Genomic DNA, 15628 nt, shown 5'->3' on the forward strand with positions numbered 1-15628 from the left:
TCTACCCCATTTTTTGCTCTTATGCTGCTACTGCTCCTGCATCAGGAAGAATCCTGCCCAGCACAGCTCAGATAAAGGGACTAATCTGGTCTCTCTGATAGTAGTACTGCTGCATGTTGCAAAATCTGGCCTTAGGCACCAATGTCAATGTCATTGCTCCCTAATTTGATGCCACCTGTGACTTAGGGGTGGTCTTTCTCTTTTCTGACAGAGTGAGTAATTGTAATGGTATGATACCTCCTTCTGACAAGCATCCTGTGGTCAGCTCCATTGGGGTTCCAGTGTAAGCCAAAAACTTCTGGGTTTGGGCTCTTTAATGGCTGGAGTCTCCTCCCACATAGTCCCTGCTGACAGTGACAGCACATGATCAATAACTCCTGCTCCAGCTGTCACTGCTGCCTGTAAGGCTTGCAGTTTCCATATTGGAAAAGGCCTTTCCTAAAGAGCCTAATCAATATGCTGCTGTGAGGTCTGTTCTCGTTAGCTATATATAATCGGGACACACACACAAACTACGTGAGTGAGTGTGTGTAGAGGGGGGAGAGGATGTGCCACCCCTCTGCTCTCACTGGCTGGGAGAAAGACACAGCTACCTCTTACTTTGCTCCCTCTCCTGCAGCTGCTGCTCAGGGCTTATGGCCACATCCTTTCCCTGCTCTATTAGCACTCTGCATGGGGACCTGCTCTGGGACTCCAGGGGAGCTGAATTCCTGCTGGGTCACTTCTAGGGTTGGATGGAGCGCCTGTGACACTCTCTTCTATGCATTTTCTGCTGTTGGTAGGTAACCTGCTTTCGGAGCCACGCAGGTGGGAGGATGTCAAGCACAGCTCCATTGAAGAAGCCTTACCGCAAGGCGCCCCCGCAGCATCGTGAGATCCGCCATGAGGTACCCATCATTCGTGATGACCAGGATGGAGTGATCTTGGCCGAGCAGAGTCAGGTAACGGCTTGCCGGGTGGCAAAGGGCTTAACACCGTTGCACCAGCAAACAGGGTTTAGTTACACTGAGGCAGGCCAGCTCAAGCAGGCAGAGGGGTTTGGGGTTTGCAACCTGAACTTCTCCTCATCGTGGTCCCTGGAGTCCAGCAGTGAGAAGGAGGTGACAGGGTGCAGAGCAGAGTTGAATATCAAGAAACAGACTGTCTTGCCAGCACTTCCACGTGGTGGGAAGATGGGTCAGCGAAGTGGGAAGCGGTGCCCAAACCGCAGTCGTGGACACCTCAGCAAATTTGTGAGCCATAGCATGGAGACAGTTGCAGTGTCTGGAGATGAAATACACCACCCCCCTTGCTCTTTCAAGAGCAGAAGCCTGGAACGCTCACTTATGTTTAAAGAGCCTCCTGAAGTCCTGACACCAGGGAAGTTTCGGGTCTCCTCTACACATCTGCCTCTCAAAGGGATCCTGAAGCAGACCAATGTGACAGGCCCATGCCCTGACAGCTTACCCAAGTCCCACTCAGTAGAGACGCTTTCCTGTGGTCGTGGCTCACAGAAGTACAGTGATCCTCAGCTCTGCCTCAGCCGTAGGGAGAAGCACTCACCGGAGCACAGCAGCAGCAGTGCCACTAACTCTGTCAAGCACAGGGAGAAGATCACAGAGGAAAAACTGCAGTTCTCGAAATTCTTAGATGAGATTACCCAGCGGGTGCTGAGTCCCATCCGCTTGCGCTCGCTGGGAGAGACCAGGGGAGCAGAACAAGACCAGAACTCTCTCCTTTTCCCCAGAAGCCCCCTGCCAGAACACCAAGGGGAAGGTCACCTGCAAGGGGTCAAAACCAAGCGTGCAACTGAAAGATCCCCCTTCCCAAGCAGAAGAAAGACAGCAAAGAGATGTGAGGGGCTGGGAATGGCTTCATGTCAGAGAAAGTGTGCTGAGGAGGCTGGGAGAACCTCCAGACTAAGAAAGAAACCTGTCCTTGGAAGGAAGAACAGTAAGGAAAAACTCATTTCCTTGGAGACAAGGGTAGTAGATCTGTGTCAGTATGAGCTGCAGCAGCTGGCAGACCTGGGGCTGGCAGGGACATCCTCTGGGCAGCAGCACTCACTGTCTTCATCGAAAAGCAGTGCAGAGGGCAGAAGGGATGAAAGCAGTCCCTGTTCACAGCTATTACAGCCACACCATCTGTGTGCTAAACTTGGGCAGAAGCATGCAGTGGAGCCGAACTACCCAGATAAAGGATCCTTCTCCACTCCAACACTCTGGAGTTGGGAGGAGGGGCCTGCCCCATCTAGATCCTCCCCTTCCTTCAGCCTGGCACTAAACAAGGTAGGTGCCAGGACCACTGGCTCACAGTCAGGGGTCTCACAAAGGCCAGAGGCCCCACCTGGATCTCATCTAGCCTGTAATGGCAGTGGGGAGAGTGCAGGTCCCCAGACCTCAGGCTGTAGGTGCTTAATCACCAGAAGCTGCTCTCTTGTGGGTGCCCCTCATGGCTGTGCTCCAAGTTGCGTATATCTTCCTGGGAAGAACCAGCTTCCCTTTGGCCCCAGGAGTTAGGAAGGCAGGAGCTGGTGCTGTTCTCCCCACTGCAAACTTCCTAGGTTTGCAGGTTGGAGGCCCTCCAGGCTGTGGGGCAGGAGGCAGGCAGCTCTGTTGTCTGGAGGTGTTGGAATATTCCTGGCTGTCTTGGGGTACTGGATCTGTGTATGATATCGGTTTCAGGTCTTTGTAAGCCTTCTCTTTTTTCCAGCCTGCTTTTGGGCCCATTGCCTTGTTTTAATAGGAATCACATTATCCCCTTTTCCTGGCCACTAGCATCTGCTGTGTGTGTATTTGTGGGGTAGGGGAGGCAGTTGCTAGGTAATTCTGCATGAATTAACTGATTGCCATGTGGGGTCAGGAGGTAAGAAAAGAATGGATTGATACTTTGCCTTTAGGGACAGGAGGGTGTGTGCAGGTGGTAAGAATTATTTTAAAATGTGAATTGGTGAAGGAAGCAGCCCCATGATATCTTAGGGCCAGGACTGGGGTGGTTTTCCTTCTGTAATATTGCTAGCAGCTCAACAACCTCATCCACAGCTGTCTGTAGCATGGCCTCTCAGCCCAAAGCTGGCTGTGACACATAATGGACAATCTAAAGCATGGCAGCACTTTGGGTTTGCACAGTGGTGTTTGTACCAAGCATCAAAAATAATCCATGAGCAGCTTGGACTTTGTGCAAATGGGCATAGTCTTGGGCTTTCACAGAAAATATAGTTGCTGCTAGTGCTAATTAAATTTCTCCCAACTCTGCTGGCAGGCAGCAGCCACTTCATGGGTTAACATACAGAGTGCAAAGGAACATCACTGCACTGTGTCGTTCTGCAGTTCTCCAGCCATCTCTGAGGATCTTGTCCAGAACGTTAATTTCTTTCACAGGCTTTTCTGACCTTTGGTGTCTCTTCTGCTGTCCCAGAATAGTTACAGTGACTGGTTTCGCGTCTGCAGAAAGAAACCCTTTTCACAGCGCCATCTGGGTGGTGTAAATGGTAGACACATTTTTCAGCTCCCAAATGATTCTCTCTCATTCTTTTTGTGGGGCTTTACGGGTGTTGTGATTGCTGTGGTGACAATTTAATCCTCAGTGTATGCTGGCCTGTGAGATTCCTGCTACCCACTAACTGTGGATGTGGAGGAAGGTGAAACACCAGCTAAAGTGGGGATAAGAGATGCTGAGATTGCACCATGGGAGAGTAAAGTTACCTAACTTGTGTGGTGGTTTCTAGTCAAGCTCTCCTACCCTGAACCAGAACACACAGTCTGTCTTTGTATCAGACAGCTGAGTGATGTGTACAGATCCCAATAGCTCTAAGCTTGTCTAGCATGACCTGTCAGAGCAGGCAAGGAAGAGTCACATGTAGGGTCTAGCAACCAAGACTGTGCCCTTTAGGACAGTGTGAGAGACCAACTCCTCTGAAAGAATCTCACAGCTGTTTTCCTCCCTGTGCAGGAACCCTTGACGGATGCGGAAAGAATGAAGTAAGTGTCCTGCTCCCCCTTTATGCCCGTCATACTGCAACTGTGTGGGTGCTGATTCCTCACATCCTGCCTGTATCACCTGCACAGCAAAGCTGACTGGCCCTGTGGGCTCCTCTTAGATCTTCAGTCTTCCTGGGGCCCTGTGGGCAGAGCTTTAGTCTGTGCCTTGCCAGCCTCTGCCTTGCATGTTTCTCCCCCTGGAGGGAGAGGAAATCTAGACCTTCAGTGCAGGTGCAGCAGAGGAGTTGATGGGTGTGAAATAAAGTAGGAGATGGAGCCTTTTATACAGGTGGAGAGAGGAGTGCCTTTTTTCAACCTTTCTTGTTGTTGCCACTGTTTTGGTGTAAGCCACCAGAAGCAGTATGCAGAGGCCTGCTACTGACCGAGGGTGAGAGCTGAGCCCTTTGCTGGTGGTGGTGTGGGGCACACACAGCTGCTAGCACTGAGCTCCAAGCCATACTGAGGAGAAAGCTGTGCTTCTGGGTTTCGTCAAGCAGCTGAGCACAAAGGAATGAAAAACAACAGGAAATCCTTCTGACCAGCAGCCATGTCATGGCTGGGGAGGATTGGAGCAGTTTGTGTTGGAATGGGGTTGACTGGCAGCTGTGATCACATCTGTAAATGCACACCACTGCTTCTGCTTCTGGGCTTAAGGCTGTATGGAGTCCTCCTCCTACCATGTATTAAAGGTGTGAGGGCTTCTGAACAGTTACAGGGGAGGAGATGATTTTTTTCTTTTTGCCTTCAACTCTTCTAACCTGGACTGGGATAAATTATTGAGTGGGTTTCATTCACTGCTGAGGGACACTAGAGCTGTGCAGCTCATCTGGCTAGCGTGCTTTATACAAGCACTGTAACCTGAGAGGGAGCTGGGAGCCATGGCTGGCCAGCTGGCATGTGCTGCTTTGCCCCTGCTCCTAGAGAGTTTGAGTCTCCCTCTCCTGACAGAGACGTACCTCTCACTGTGTGTGCTGGAGTATTCTGCCAGTTCAGTTCCTGAGTTCCTGGGGCCCCTGTGTGGGATCTTGGGCCCTAGAGCAGGGCAGCACTGTGCAGGGTGGAGGTGTGGAGTGCTCCTTGTGCACTTGGTGGTACCTTGTTCGTGTGTGCCCCAGGCTACTGCAGCATGAGAATGAGGAGCTGCGCCGACGGCTGACGTATGTGACTAACAAAATGGAGGCGATGGAGAGGGAGCTGGAGTCAGGTCAAGACTACCTGGAGATGGAGCTGGGCCAGAACCGTGAGGAGCTGGAGAAATTCAAGGACAAATTCCGTAGGTACGAAAATGAGAAGGGTAGAGTTAGAGACATCACTCCCATGAAAGACTCCCTCAGCTAATGTGGGCACGCTGCACCCTGTTGTGTAAATCAAAGGCAGGCTGCACCCTCAGAAGGGTGCACCCCTAGATTGTAGGAGGGTTAAAGGTTCTGCAGCCATTACTTCCTCCAGAGTACGGAGAGGGGCTGGCAACAACAGGAATTCTTCATCTGTTGGATGTAAGGCAGGATCCAGCTTGGATGGGATGGTTACCCCACGTGTGCAAAAGGAGCCACTGATGGCTGCAAGAAAATACATCACCACTTTACCTGGAAAGTACCTTAGTTAAAAGTCAATGTCAGTCACTGGTCACATAAATATACATGACATAGCTCAGAGGAGTCCTTCAAAGTCATTCACACCCTCCCCTGAAAGATCCTTTCACCCAGCCAACTTCATCTTGCCTGCAGTAACTTGGGGCCTGAAGGCCATTATGTGGCAGAGATGAGGCATAATTAATATGCCTGGTTGTCTTAGTACCAGTCTTTCTGGAGTTGTGGAGTCAGTGGTTTGCTTGGCAGCTATGAAGGGGGCTTAAATAGGTGCCTGAGATCCGTTCCCATGTATACAGTCTTGTTTCTGTAGGTTGCAGAACAGCTACACTGCTTCCCAGAGAACCAACCAAGATCTGGAGGAGAAGCTGCATGCCCTGGTAAGTGCCCTCTTAAGTCACTACAGAGAGGAGGTGGAAGGGAGCAGAGGAGGGAAGGGGCCCTGTCTTTATCCAGCAGATGTGGCAGTGAGTGAGGGGTGAGAATTCTGGCCATGACCATCTACTCCCCATTCTGGCTGGTGTCATGAACTGTTTTCTTGATTTATTGGGCCCCTACTTGGTCATGCACATGAGCTTTGGTTCCCCACAACATAATTGCATGGTATTCCGTCATGTTGCTTCAGTCCCTCTCAAAATGCCAGGGATGTGTCAGCCAGTCTTGGGGTGGTCATCCTGGGAGGATGGGGTCAGTCAGAGCAGAGCCAATGTGTGTGTGTGTGTATGTTGTGTGCATTCATAACACTCATGGCTGTTTCTTTTCTCTCCCTCCCCTTCTCTCTCTCTTTCTCCTCCCCATGCTGCTGCTGGCACACGCTGGGCACGCTCACCTCTCAGGCCTCTCTCAGCCAAAGCTGGATTTTTGCAGTTGCGTCTTTTCGTTTGTGTGTTTTTTCTTTTTCCTCTTTACGTGTCTCAGCCTGTTGGTTTCATTGTCAGTCCCACATACACCATCCCAGATGGAGGGGCCCCAGTCCCCGTCCAGCCAAGGGCTCACCTGGTATCCAGCAGCTGCCCGCAGATGCAGCAGGTTCTAGCTTGCAGTGCTCCATCTTAAGAGCGTTTGACTTTGAGCCAGCTGGAGCATGGCGTGTCGGGAAGTGGTGCCCATAAGCTGTGGCACTGCATGAGATGTGGATGATAGGGAGCCTCATTTGCTCCCTTTCCATCCCCTTCTGGGCTGTGAGCAGGCAAGTTGAACAGTTGAGGTGCTGATTACCTCCATGTAGCCCAGGATGAGATTTCTTTGGTTCTAGCACTTGAGTTTCTTGGGTTAATACTCATTGTACTGGTGCCTGAAGAGACTGCACATGTGGGAAGCACTGTCTTCTCATACCCCCTTTTGTGTTGCTGTGCCATACCCCTGACACACAGCTGGGCCTGGGTGGTCACAGCCTCTGAGCACCCTTGGGCATTGTTGGAATAACTTCTTGAGAAGGGGATGGCTTGTTGGTTCTGAGCTGTTGCCCCTCTCTGCTGTTATATCTGGGTCTCTATTGGCCCTGTACCTGTACTGTTAGGGAGTCTAAAGAGGCAAGATTGCCTGCTTTAGGGAGGACATTAATTGAGCTCCAGGTGAAGCTACACTGATCCTTTTTCTTACTAGAGCAAGGCTTAAGCTCTTTCAAGATGGTGCCCTCTCCCTGCCAAAAAACCTCCTTTTGTCCATTCAGCATTGACTGCTGGATCTCTGTAGGCAGCATTCCCATTCTGTTGCCCCAGAGAAGAGGGCTGGGTGTTACAAGCTCAGAGGTCTTTGCTGCCAGTGGCAGGATGGGATTGATTGCTCAAAACCACTAGCTTTCCACCAGGCACCGTGTGAACCAGGGCAGGCGGGAAACATGGTTGTGCTGCAAGAAGAGATACTGCATTAAGGAGGTTCAGACTCAATCTGGTGTCTCTGTAGCTAGTGGAGTGGCTGGCTCCATTTGGCCTTTGAATCCTTCCCTTGGTGAAGAGCCAGGCTGTCCCCCTTGTCTGTCTGTCTGGTCTGGAAGTTTTTGTATCCCAGCTGAACGTGTCATTGTGCTATGCTTGGGCTGAGGTGGGTGGTGAAGCCAGATTCTTCTGTGGGGAGATTTACACCTGGTGTTCTTACATCCCAGATTAAAAAGGCAGAGATGGACCGCAAGACACTGGACTGGGAGATTGTAGAGCTCACTAATAAATTGCTTGATGCCAAAACCACCATCAATAAGCTGGAGGAACTCAATGTAAGTGTCAGTCTGCAAATGGCAGTGGAAGTGTGAGAGTGTGGGCTTTTCCTCTTGTTCAAAGTCATTAGTGTGAAGGAGTATGTGAATGACTTCAGTGTGAATGAAAGTGAGAGAGCTGTACGCAACAGTAGGGACAGACAAACAAAAGGGTCTGAGGGGTTGAGCAAGGAAGACCTGATCTTCAAGTCTGATGTAGTTGCTCTTTTGACTTTAGGGTTTGAGCTGAGTCCAGACTGTACCAGTGGAGGGGTCACTTAGAGCTGAGAGGGAGCTGATGTCTTTTCTACACCATTTAATGAAGTTTCTGGATCCAGTGTTTGTTTCTATTACCTGCTCTCGGCTTCCTCCAGTCTGTCTGTCTGAAAGATGCCTGACATCGGACAGTGTTTTCAGGCATGGCTGAGAGCTCTGGGATGGGTTAGTAAATCTGGTGGGACTTTTGAAGATTATTAAAATCCTCAGAGGGAGAGAGGGTTGATACACTGATGGAGTACATGCCTGCAGCAAGGACTGGAGTTGAAAGGAGCACCTTGGCTGAGTTGTGAGAAAATACACAGGGGTATGGAGAGGAGGGAATGGCAGGTGCCCTCACGAGTGCTCCATCACATGTTGCCTCCTACTTCAAGCAGCATCTGGTCAGGTGGTGCCTTTTTGGGTAAGAGATTGGGCCAGTCTGACACTGTTGCACACCTGTGCCCTTTCTTGCAGGAACGCTATCGACAGGACTGTAACCTTGCAGTACAGCTGCTCAAGTGTAACAAGTCCCACTTCAGGAACCACAAGTTTGCTGATGTGAGTAGCAGTCCTGCTGAGGTGGGGAGGAAAGCTTCATGGTCTCTGCCTGCATCTTGCTTTCTCCAGCTTTTTCTGTAGGGCTGTTGGCCTTTTATCCTTAAGTCTCAGATAGAAGGGGGGTGGGGGCTCCTGTTCCCACTCCCCCTGAGAAGGCAGCACAGAGCCTCTGCCAGCTCCTCTTTCAGGCCAGCTCCATTTCACAGCTCAGTCAGGAGCTGTTATAAAAAGCACAGTAGCCTTGAATTTGATAGCCTGCTTGGGTGCCTGATGGGAGCTGGCAGGAAGACAGACCTCTCTCTTACCCTGCTCTGTCCTCTTCCCTTCCTCACCTGGCCACATGGAAGGGCCATGCTGCCTGATAAGGAGTCAAGCAGTGGTAGTCTGGCCCTGCTTCAGTTCTTACTCTGAGGAGAAATGTGTGAGGCAGCATTCAGGGTGTCTTTTAAGCCTCCTGAACAGAAATTCGTACCAACTCATACTCTCCCTTGTAGGGTCTGTTCAGCTCATCCTGTCCTCAGGATGAGCAAAGATGGAGTCTAGGCCTTTCACATTAGTAACATCACTTCTTTGATTGGAATTATCATTCAGGCCCTTGCCCCAGCTCTCTCTTTGCTGTACCCCTAGTCTCCATCCCTTCTTATGTTCCTCTCAGCAAAACCATGTGCTTGTCTTTTTTAACTTAGCAGGTGACCAATATGTCACCCTCCCCCATTGTGTCTCAAATTAGCACTCTTGAGGTCAGTGTATCAGTTACTGCTGGGGTAACCTTGACCTCTCCCAGCTGTCTCCCCTCCCTGGAGCTTTGAATTCTGCCCCCCAGAGCGCCGCATCCCACGTGGCTGCCGCTGGAAGGGTGTTGGTGCTGAGCAGCTATGCAGACAACCTGCCTCACAGCCAGCTGTTGTCATGCAGTGTGCTGTGTGTCCCCAGCTTTGGACGCAGTTTCCTTCTGGCTGCAATGGGGCAGACCTTACTGTGCCACCGAGTGACCTGTGGAGCTCTGCTCTCCACTTCATGCTGTGCATGTGTGTGGTGAGGGTTGGCAGGGTGGTGGGGAGAGCAGAAGCACCATTTGCAGGACAAGGAGCAGTGCTTACCCCCTGTTAAGTCTCCAGTCCTGCAGCTTTGGTAATAAACCCCATGTTTGGTGGAAACAAGGGAAGGCATCAATTCTGGTCTGTGGGCAGGCTGCCAAGGCAGCATGGCTGCAGTTACTGCATTCAGGGAGCACTGCGAATCCCAGCACTGGGGGCTGTTGAGTCACTTCGGTGCAACCACTGGCTGATTTTCCATAGATCGATAGACCTCTTCCTAGCGTGCGCTGGGTATGCCTTGCCTCTGTGCTCACAGGCGTGGGGGACGGAGTCTGTGTGCTATCTTCTCTTGTTCTCTTCGCAAAATGGGACTTGTGAACCATGGCCTAGAAATGTGACTGGTGTGACAGCTAGACAGCATTGTTAGTCCCTCATGGAGCAGCTTTGCTTTGGAAAGAGGTAATTTTCTCAAGGCAAGGTAGGTGAATGTTAGGGTCAAGGTAAGGAGTACAAAGTGCACATGAAGGCTAGTTGGAAAAGGTGGGTTATTTGTAACTAAATGGCTTCTGTGTCAGCCCCCTTCTTATGTCCTTTTCCTTCTCCCTAGCTTCCCTATGAGCTGCAGGACATGGTCAATAAGCATTTGCACAGCACTCAGGAGTCTGCAGGCCCTGGTCAAGAGGCAACCCACACCTTGGCTCCATCTGATGTTGTGCCCACCTCAGTCATTGCCAGAGTCTTGGAGAAACCAGAATCTCTGGTTCTGAATTCAGCCAAGTCTAGCAGTGGCAACTGTCCCATGGCTGAAGATGTTTTTGTACATGTGGACATGAGTGGAGCCCCTCCTGATGCCTGCAACAGCGCAGGGCAGATGGGGAAGGAGGGAGGAGATGTGGGGAAACAGCAGAATGGTGGCTGCAAGCCACAGAGCAGTGTAGAAAGCATGACAGAGGAGGTGCCTGCCTTTGAGAAGCTAAGCCCGTACCCTACACCCTCACCTCCCCATCCTATGTACCCTGGGCGCAAAGTGATTGAGTTCTCAGAGGACAAGGTAAGGATCCCAAAGAACAGCCCCCTGCCCAACTGTACATACGCTACGCGCCAGGCCATCTCCCTCAGCCTGGTACAGAGCGAAGATGAGAGCTGTGACAGGCACCGGACGCTTCCCAACAGCCCTGCTTCAGAAGGGCGCCGTTCGGCCTCCAGCTGTTCCTGTCAGCAGTCGCCCAAAGCAGCCAGGGCTCATGGCTCTTCCCAGAGCAGCCCGTTCAGCAGCCCGCCTCAAATCCCCAGCGCCTTCGCCAGCTCTGCCAGCTCTGAGGAGGACCTGCTGGCCAACTGGCAGCGTATGTTTGTGGACAAGGCACCCCCCACCTCAGAGCGAGTGCTGATGAACCGCACAGCTTTCAGCCGTGACACTGCTCCCGAGCTCCAGAAGAGGTTCAGCCGCTCCATGCAGGAGCTGGGTAGAGCAGCCTCGGCTTACTCGGATGGTGAGGAGTCTGCGCAGAGCTGCAGCTGGACCGTGAGCCGGGACTCGAGTGTGGACACAGACAGCACTGAGTCCAGAGCCCGCAGGAGCCAGTTCTCCTCAGACTATGGTACGGATTTCTCCCAGGATGAAGCCCAGAAGCTGTTGCAGGAAAGCAGTGGAGGCACTGCTGAGCCTGGAAGCCCCTCACCAGAGAAGCACAAGGACTATGTGGACCTTGGCTTGCCGGAGAGCCCAGCTGAGGAGAGACAGATGTTGCTCCAGGGAAGCAAGGAGAGCAACCAAGGAGGTGCCCAGGAGGAAAGTGGAGAAGGCAGGGTCAAGCCACCCTACAGTCGGCCTCACCGCAGCCCCAAGAGAATGGGGGTCCACCATTTACATCGCAAGGACAGTCTGACACAAGCCCAGGAGCAGGGCAACCTTCTCAGCTGAGGCAGGGCAAGAAGCAGCTACATGCTGCGGAGCTGTGAGATGCCTCCATCTGTCCACCTTCTGAGGGAGAAACCTCCCATAGTACCCTCCTCACAGGGTGGGGGGCTCTGCTCTGAAATTTTATTATTCTCTTGTTTTGCTACCTGGAAGAGCTGAGGTCCCCCTTCCCTGCCACCTCAGACCCACAGTACTAGCACACACAGTGTGCAGAAGCACACCCACTGCCCTGGCACACTCGCAGCTCTCTTCACAGCCTCAACTGGTGCCTGTACCGGAGCTCGTTCTTGGTACCCCTCGTCCTGGTGCCTGTGCCTCTTCATGCTTGCCTCTTCCTTTCCCCTTCCCACTCAGGTACCTGAGGCCTTGAGTGCTCTCATGCTGGTTGCCCGCAGCTGCTCTGCTCTCTTTTAACTTGTGCCAACAGGGCAGAGAGTGCCTGTGTGATGGTGTCTGATTCCTGGGGAACCCCCAGGGGCCATGAGTGGGGCACGAGGGCTCTCCCAGCGGATGGCTGTGAGCCTCTGGGGATGTGCTGGGATAGCTGGTGTCTCATTTTTCTGCTGGGTTTTGTTTCCCCCAGTTGCCCTCTGGGTGATTCTCCAGAATCTGCCTCTGCAGGTCCTCAACGCTTGGCTCCTGTGTTGGGCTCAGCACCCGGCCCCCACTGAGGCAATACAGGGATGCCGGTGCCGTCTGCCGAGGTGGTTCGGGGAGACGCTGCCTGCTAGGCGCTGGGTTTGTGTTTGTGTGTCTCCTCCCTCACACCTCTTCCCCCGCTCTCTGTGCTGTTGTTTTGTTTGAACGGTGCTGATGCTTTGCTCTTGGGTGGGCTTCTTTCTTCTTTCCAAGCCTTTGGTTTTGGGGTGTATTGTGTTTTCTTTCTCCCCACCCTGCATAAACAGACACAGCCGTTGGCAGCCAGTGCGATGCTTGCATTGAGGGTGTGTTGAGGCTCAGCTCTGAGCTGCGCTTCCCTCTGATCCCGGCCTCAGCCTGCAGAAACCCCTCTAGACTCAAGAACAAGGTCTTGCCCCAGGCGAGCAAGGTGTGAAGGACGCTACCGGGCTTTTCTGGGCAGGGCTGGGTGCAGGGCCGGCAGGGCTGCGAGGGCAGCGTGCTGAGGAGCTGCTCCCTGTAGACACACTACCTCACAGCTCAGCAGCAGCCCTTTGCCAGGGTCTCCTCACACGCCCCCTTCTCTGGGGGGCTCCAGGCTGGCTCTGGCGCCTCTCTGGGGCCTTCCCTTCTGGATAGGGCCTCTCTGCGTGTTTTTCCTAGTGTAGCGTGATCTTGTGTGACTTTTCTCAGTCTTGTGTGATCAGTGTCTTGTTGGGGGGGGCGGGAGTGGGGAGGGGAGAGGTCTGTAGATGTAGGTATTTTTTTGAGGGCTTGCAAAGCCCAGGCATCCTGGTTTAATTTTGTCTCGTGCCCTCGTCTGTCTGGTGTTTCTTGGCTCCCCTGGGGGTGTGAGGCAGAAAACAGCCTGGTTCCCTGTGGCATGCCCCCCTCAAACCTCTCTGGCTCTGTCCTCAGCCTCTGCTGTCTGTTTTTTGAGTTGGGCTTGTGTTATCCTCCCATCCTACTCAATGAGGGCTCTCCACTGGGCTGTAGGAGAGCAGCCTTCTGTTCAGGAGGGAGCTCCCTTTTATATACTTACAGTAAGATATGCAGCCAAGAGCTCCCTGGGAATCTTGCTCCCTTCCCCAAACCCCCTTTTCTAAGCAAAGGGCCTGCAGCTTGCAGCTGGGGCCAGCCAGGGCTTCAGCTCGAGCCTGGAGGCTCCAGGGCCTGTGAAAGGGAGCTGCCGGCCTCTCTGGCCACTGTGTAGGTTGCTTTACATACCCTGGCTAGGAGCTGCTGCCTGCCTGCTCTTGTTCCCCACCTCCAACAGTTGTGAGCTGGATGCCACCCTCTGGTGGGGAGGTGGGACTCAGTATTTCACTGCAGTATTTGGCTTGATACTTGTGCAAACAGGCTGGTGCTGAGAGTGGGAGCCGCCGCTCAGCCTGCAGGGCATTCATCTCCCCTGTCCTGAAGATGGTGGTGGGGCCCTTGCATTTGCTCTCATCAACTGCTCCACTGCTGCATTTCTGCTGCTGCTGTGTTGCTGAGGACCTGCACTTGCAGCAGCTGCCAGCTCCTACCTTGCAGCCATCACCTGGGCTTGGATGCTCACTGAGTGAGCTCCTCTGGCTCTGAGGCTGCTGGTGGCCTGCCTGTGGGACAGCACAGCCACTTGAGCAGTGCGGGAGGGAGGCATTACCCTTTGGGGCTCAGCCCTATCTCTCCTGAATCCTGGCATGCCAGTCAGGGGACAAAACCCACTCTTGCTGAAGCAGCTGGTGCTGGGCAGAGCCAGCCTCCCTCTGCTTTTGGTCAAGGCAGACTTAAACCAGTGGAGAAATGGAGGGGTGGCAAAGGGGTGCCCAAGGCCTCACTTCACAGCATTACACTGCTGGCAGAGTTTGAGGAAGAGCAATGGCCACCAGAGGAGCAGAGCCATTTCCTGCGGGGCAGGCACAGTGCCTGCCCTCTGCACTCCTCACCGCCAGCAGTATTGGCTCTGGGGCCTTGAGCTGACCCCACTTTCAGTGTCCCAACTCCAGACTGTTAATCTGTAACTAATGTGTTTTTTTCTGAAATTTTCAAACTGATGTATATTTTAAGACCAGAAATAAACTATTTTAAAAGTAGGTGCTAATGGCTATAGCGTTCTCTCTTGCTTAAGACCTGGACTGGATCAATCCTGAGCATGTGAGGGAGCAGAGCCTGTTGCGGTATAGTGTCCTGAGTCTGCTGAAATGCACTGGCTACCCATTAGCTCTCCCAGGGTGAGTGATTCTGTGAGCTTTCCAGGAGGCTCTGAATTCACTGATCATCCTGAATGCCCACTTCAGTAGCAGCCTGGTTCAAGGTGCCTGTGCAAATCCAGCCATCTGTGCTGGAGAACAGGCATAGTCCCAGGCAAGGAGTGATGTGTGGGATGGGCAGTGTTCTGTAATTGTATCCAAGCTCTGGAAGCTGATCTCTGGGTCTGAATGTACTGTCAGCTCAAAGATCAGACTGGGCCTGCAGACCAGAATCCATTGTTCACAGCAGCACTCCTGTCACTTTTGTCTCGGAAGCTGACAACAGCTTAAAAAAAGGGCAGATTATTTAACCAGGCAAGTTTGAGAAATGTTAAAACACAATGTAGGCAATTTTCACACTACTTAATGGCTGTAAAGGCTAGGCTTGTCCAAACCTTTGCAGTAAAGCTTGTGCTGTAAGCAGCCTCAGTGTTGTTCATAAAATTCTGCCAATGCTGTTTCAAGTATTTTGCTGGCTGTCTTTCCTTCTGATCTGTGTCTTGGCAAAGACCTCCACGTGCTGATCTAGAGTAGGATGAGGTATAGCTAATTCTTTTAATACTTGTTTTCTTGAAGCCCCAGCTTGGAGAGTCATATGTGAGTATTGGTTCTCTCTTTCAGTAGCTGAGTTATGTGGGAATGTGTAACATACCCCCTTCCCAGAGGTTGTAAGTTTTATAATTCTAGTGCCGGTATTTTGTGGTTTTATTTTGTGTGGGGAGGGAGGCTTGGGGTTGGGCATACCCCAGACAGGAAGCCCTCCAAACATGAGAGGGAGGAAGTTCCTGGAGGATACTGATACAGATAGTTGGAAGCGTTTCCTTTTCATGTTAAATGGTGCTGCAGAGGTCAGAGGGCTCTGATGAAATTTCTTCCATCTCCGAAGTTATGCTGCCTGTGCCCTTCTGATCTAGGCGCTGGCAAAGCAGAAGAGTTTCCTGTTTCTTTGTCCCCATAATTAATGATTTTATTCTGTGTTCCCTTGAGTTGCAGCTGCTGCCACAATTTAATCTCCAGCCTAATCTGAGCCTTGAAACATAATCTTCCTTGCCTTGCTCCAGCAAGGACCGCTGAAACCTGCAGCGCTGGTGCGGGCTAAAGCCTTCGCCCGGGCCGGGCCGAGCTCCCCGCAGAGAGCCTCCGGCCCGCGGGGAGGCCCCGGGACAGCGAACCGGGGGTAGCCCCTACCTCCCCCCGCGCCAGGCGAGCGCCGCGGGGAACCGGCCGCCCTGCGAGGGGCGGGGAAAGGCGGCGGACAGCGCG

At 52.5% G+C, this 15628-nt stretch overlaps 1 protein-coding gene across 3 annotated transcripts in view; it reads left to right on the forward strand.

Annotated features, from left to right (window-relative positions):
- TJAP1 (tight junction associated protein 1) overlaps positions 1-14209 on the forward strand; it is a 41341-nt gene extending 27132 nt beyond the window's left edge. For 2 of the 3 annotated variants that reach the window (XM_026845117.1, XM_026845116.1), the window contains 8 exons: positions 783-941; positions 3931-3959; positions 5075-5236; positions 5862-5928; positions 6385-6414; positions 7653-7760; positions 8472-8555; positions 10200-14209. In XM_026845117.1, the coding sequence (XP_026700918.1) occupies positions 816-941; positions 3931-3959; positions 5075-5236; positions 5862-5928; positions 6385-6414; positions 7653-7760; positions 8472-8555; positions 10200-11516 (1923 nt within the window). In that variant the 5' untranslated portion in view covers positions 783-815 and the 3' untranslated portion in view covers positions 11517-14209. The remainder of the gene's footprint in view (positions 1-782; positions 942-3930; positions 3960-5074; positions 5237-5861; positions 5929-6384; positions 6415-7652; positions 7761-8471; positions 8556-10199) is intronic. The other variant, XM_026845118.1, reaches the window with a different exon arrangement.
- Positions 14210-15628: the final 1419 nt, after the last annotated feature.

The sequence above is a fragment of the Athene cunicularia genome, assembly GCF_003259725.1.
Source record: "Athene cunicularia isolate RWA chromosome 3 unlocalized genomic scaffold, athCun1 chr3_part1, whole genome shotgun sequence".
NCBI lineage: Eukaryota > Metazoa > Chordata > Aves > Strigiformes > Strigidae > Athene > Athene cunicularia.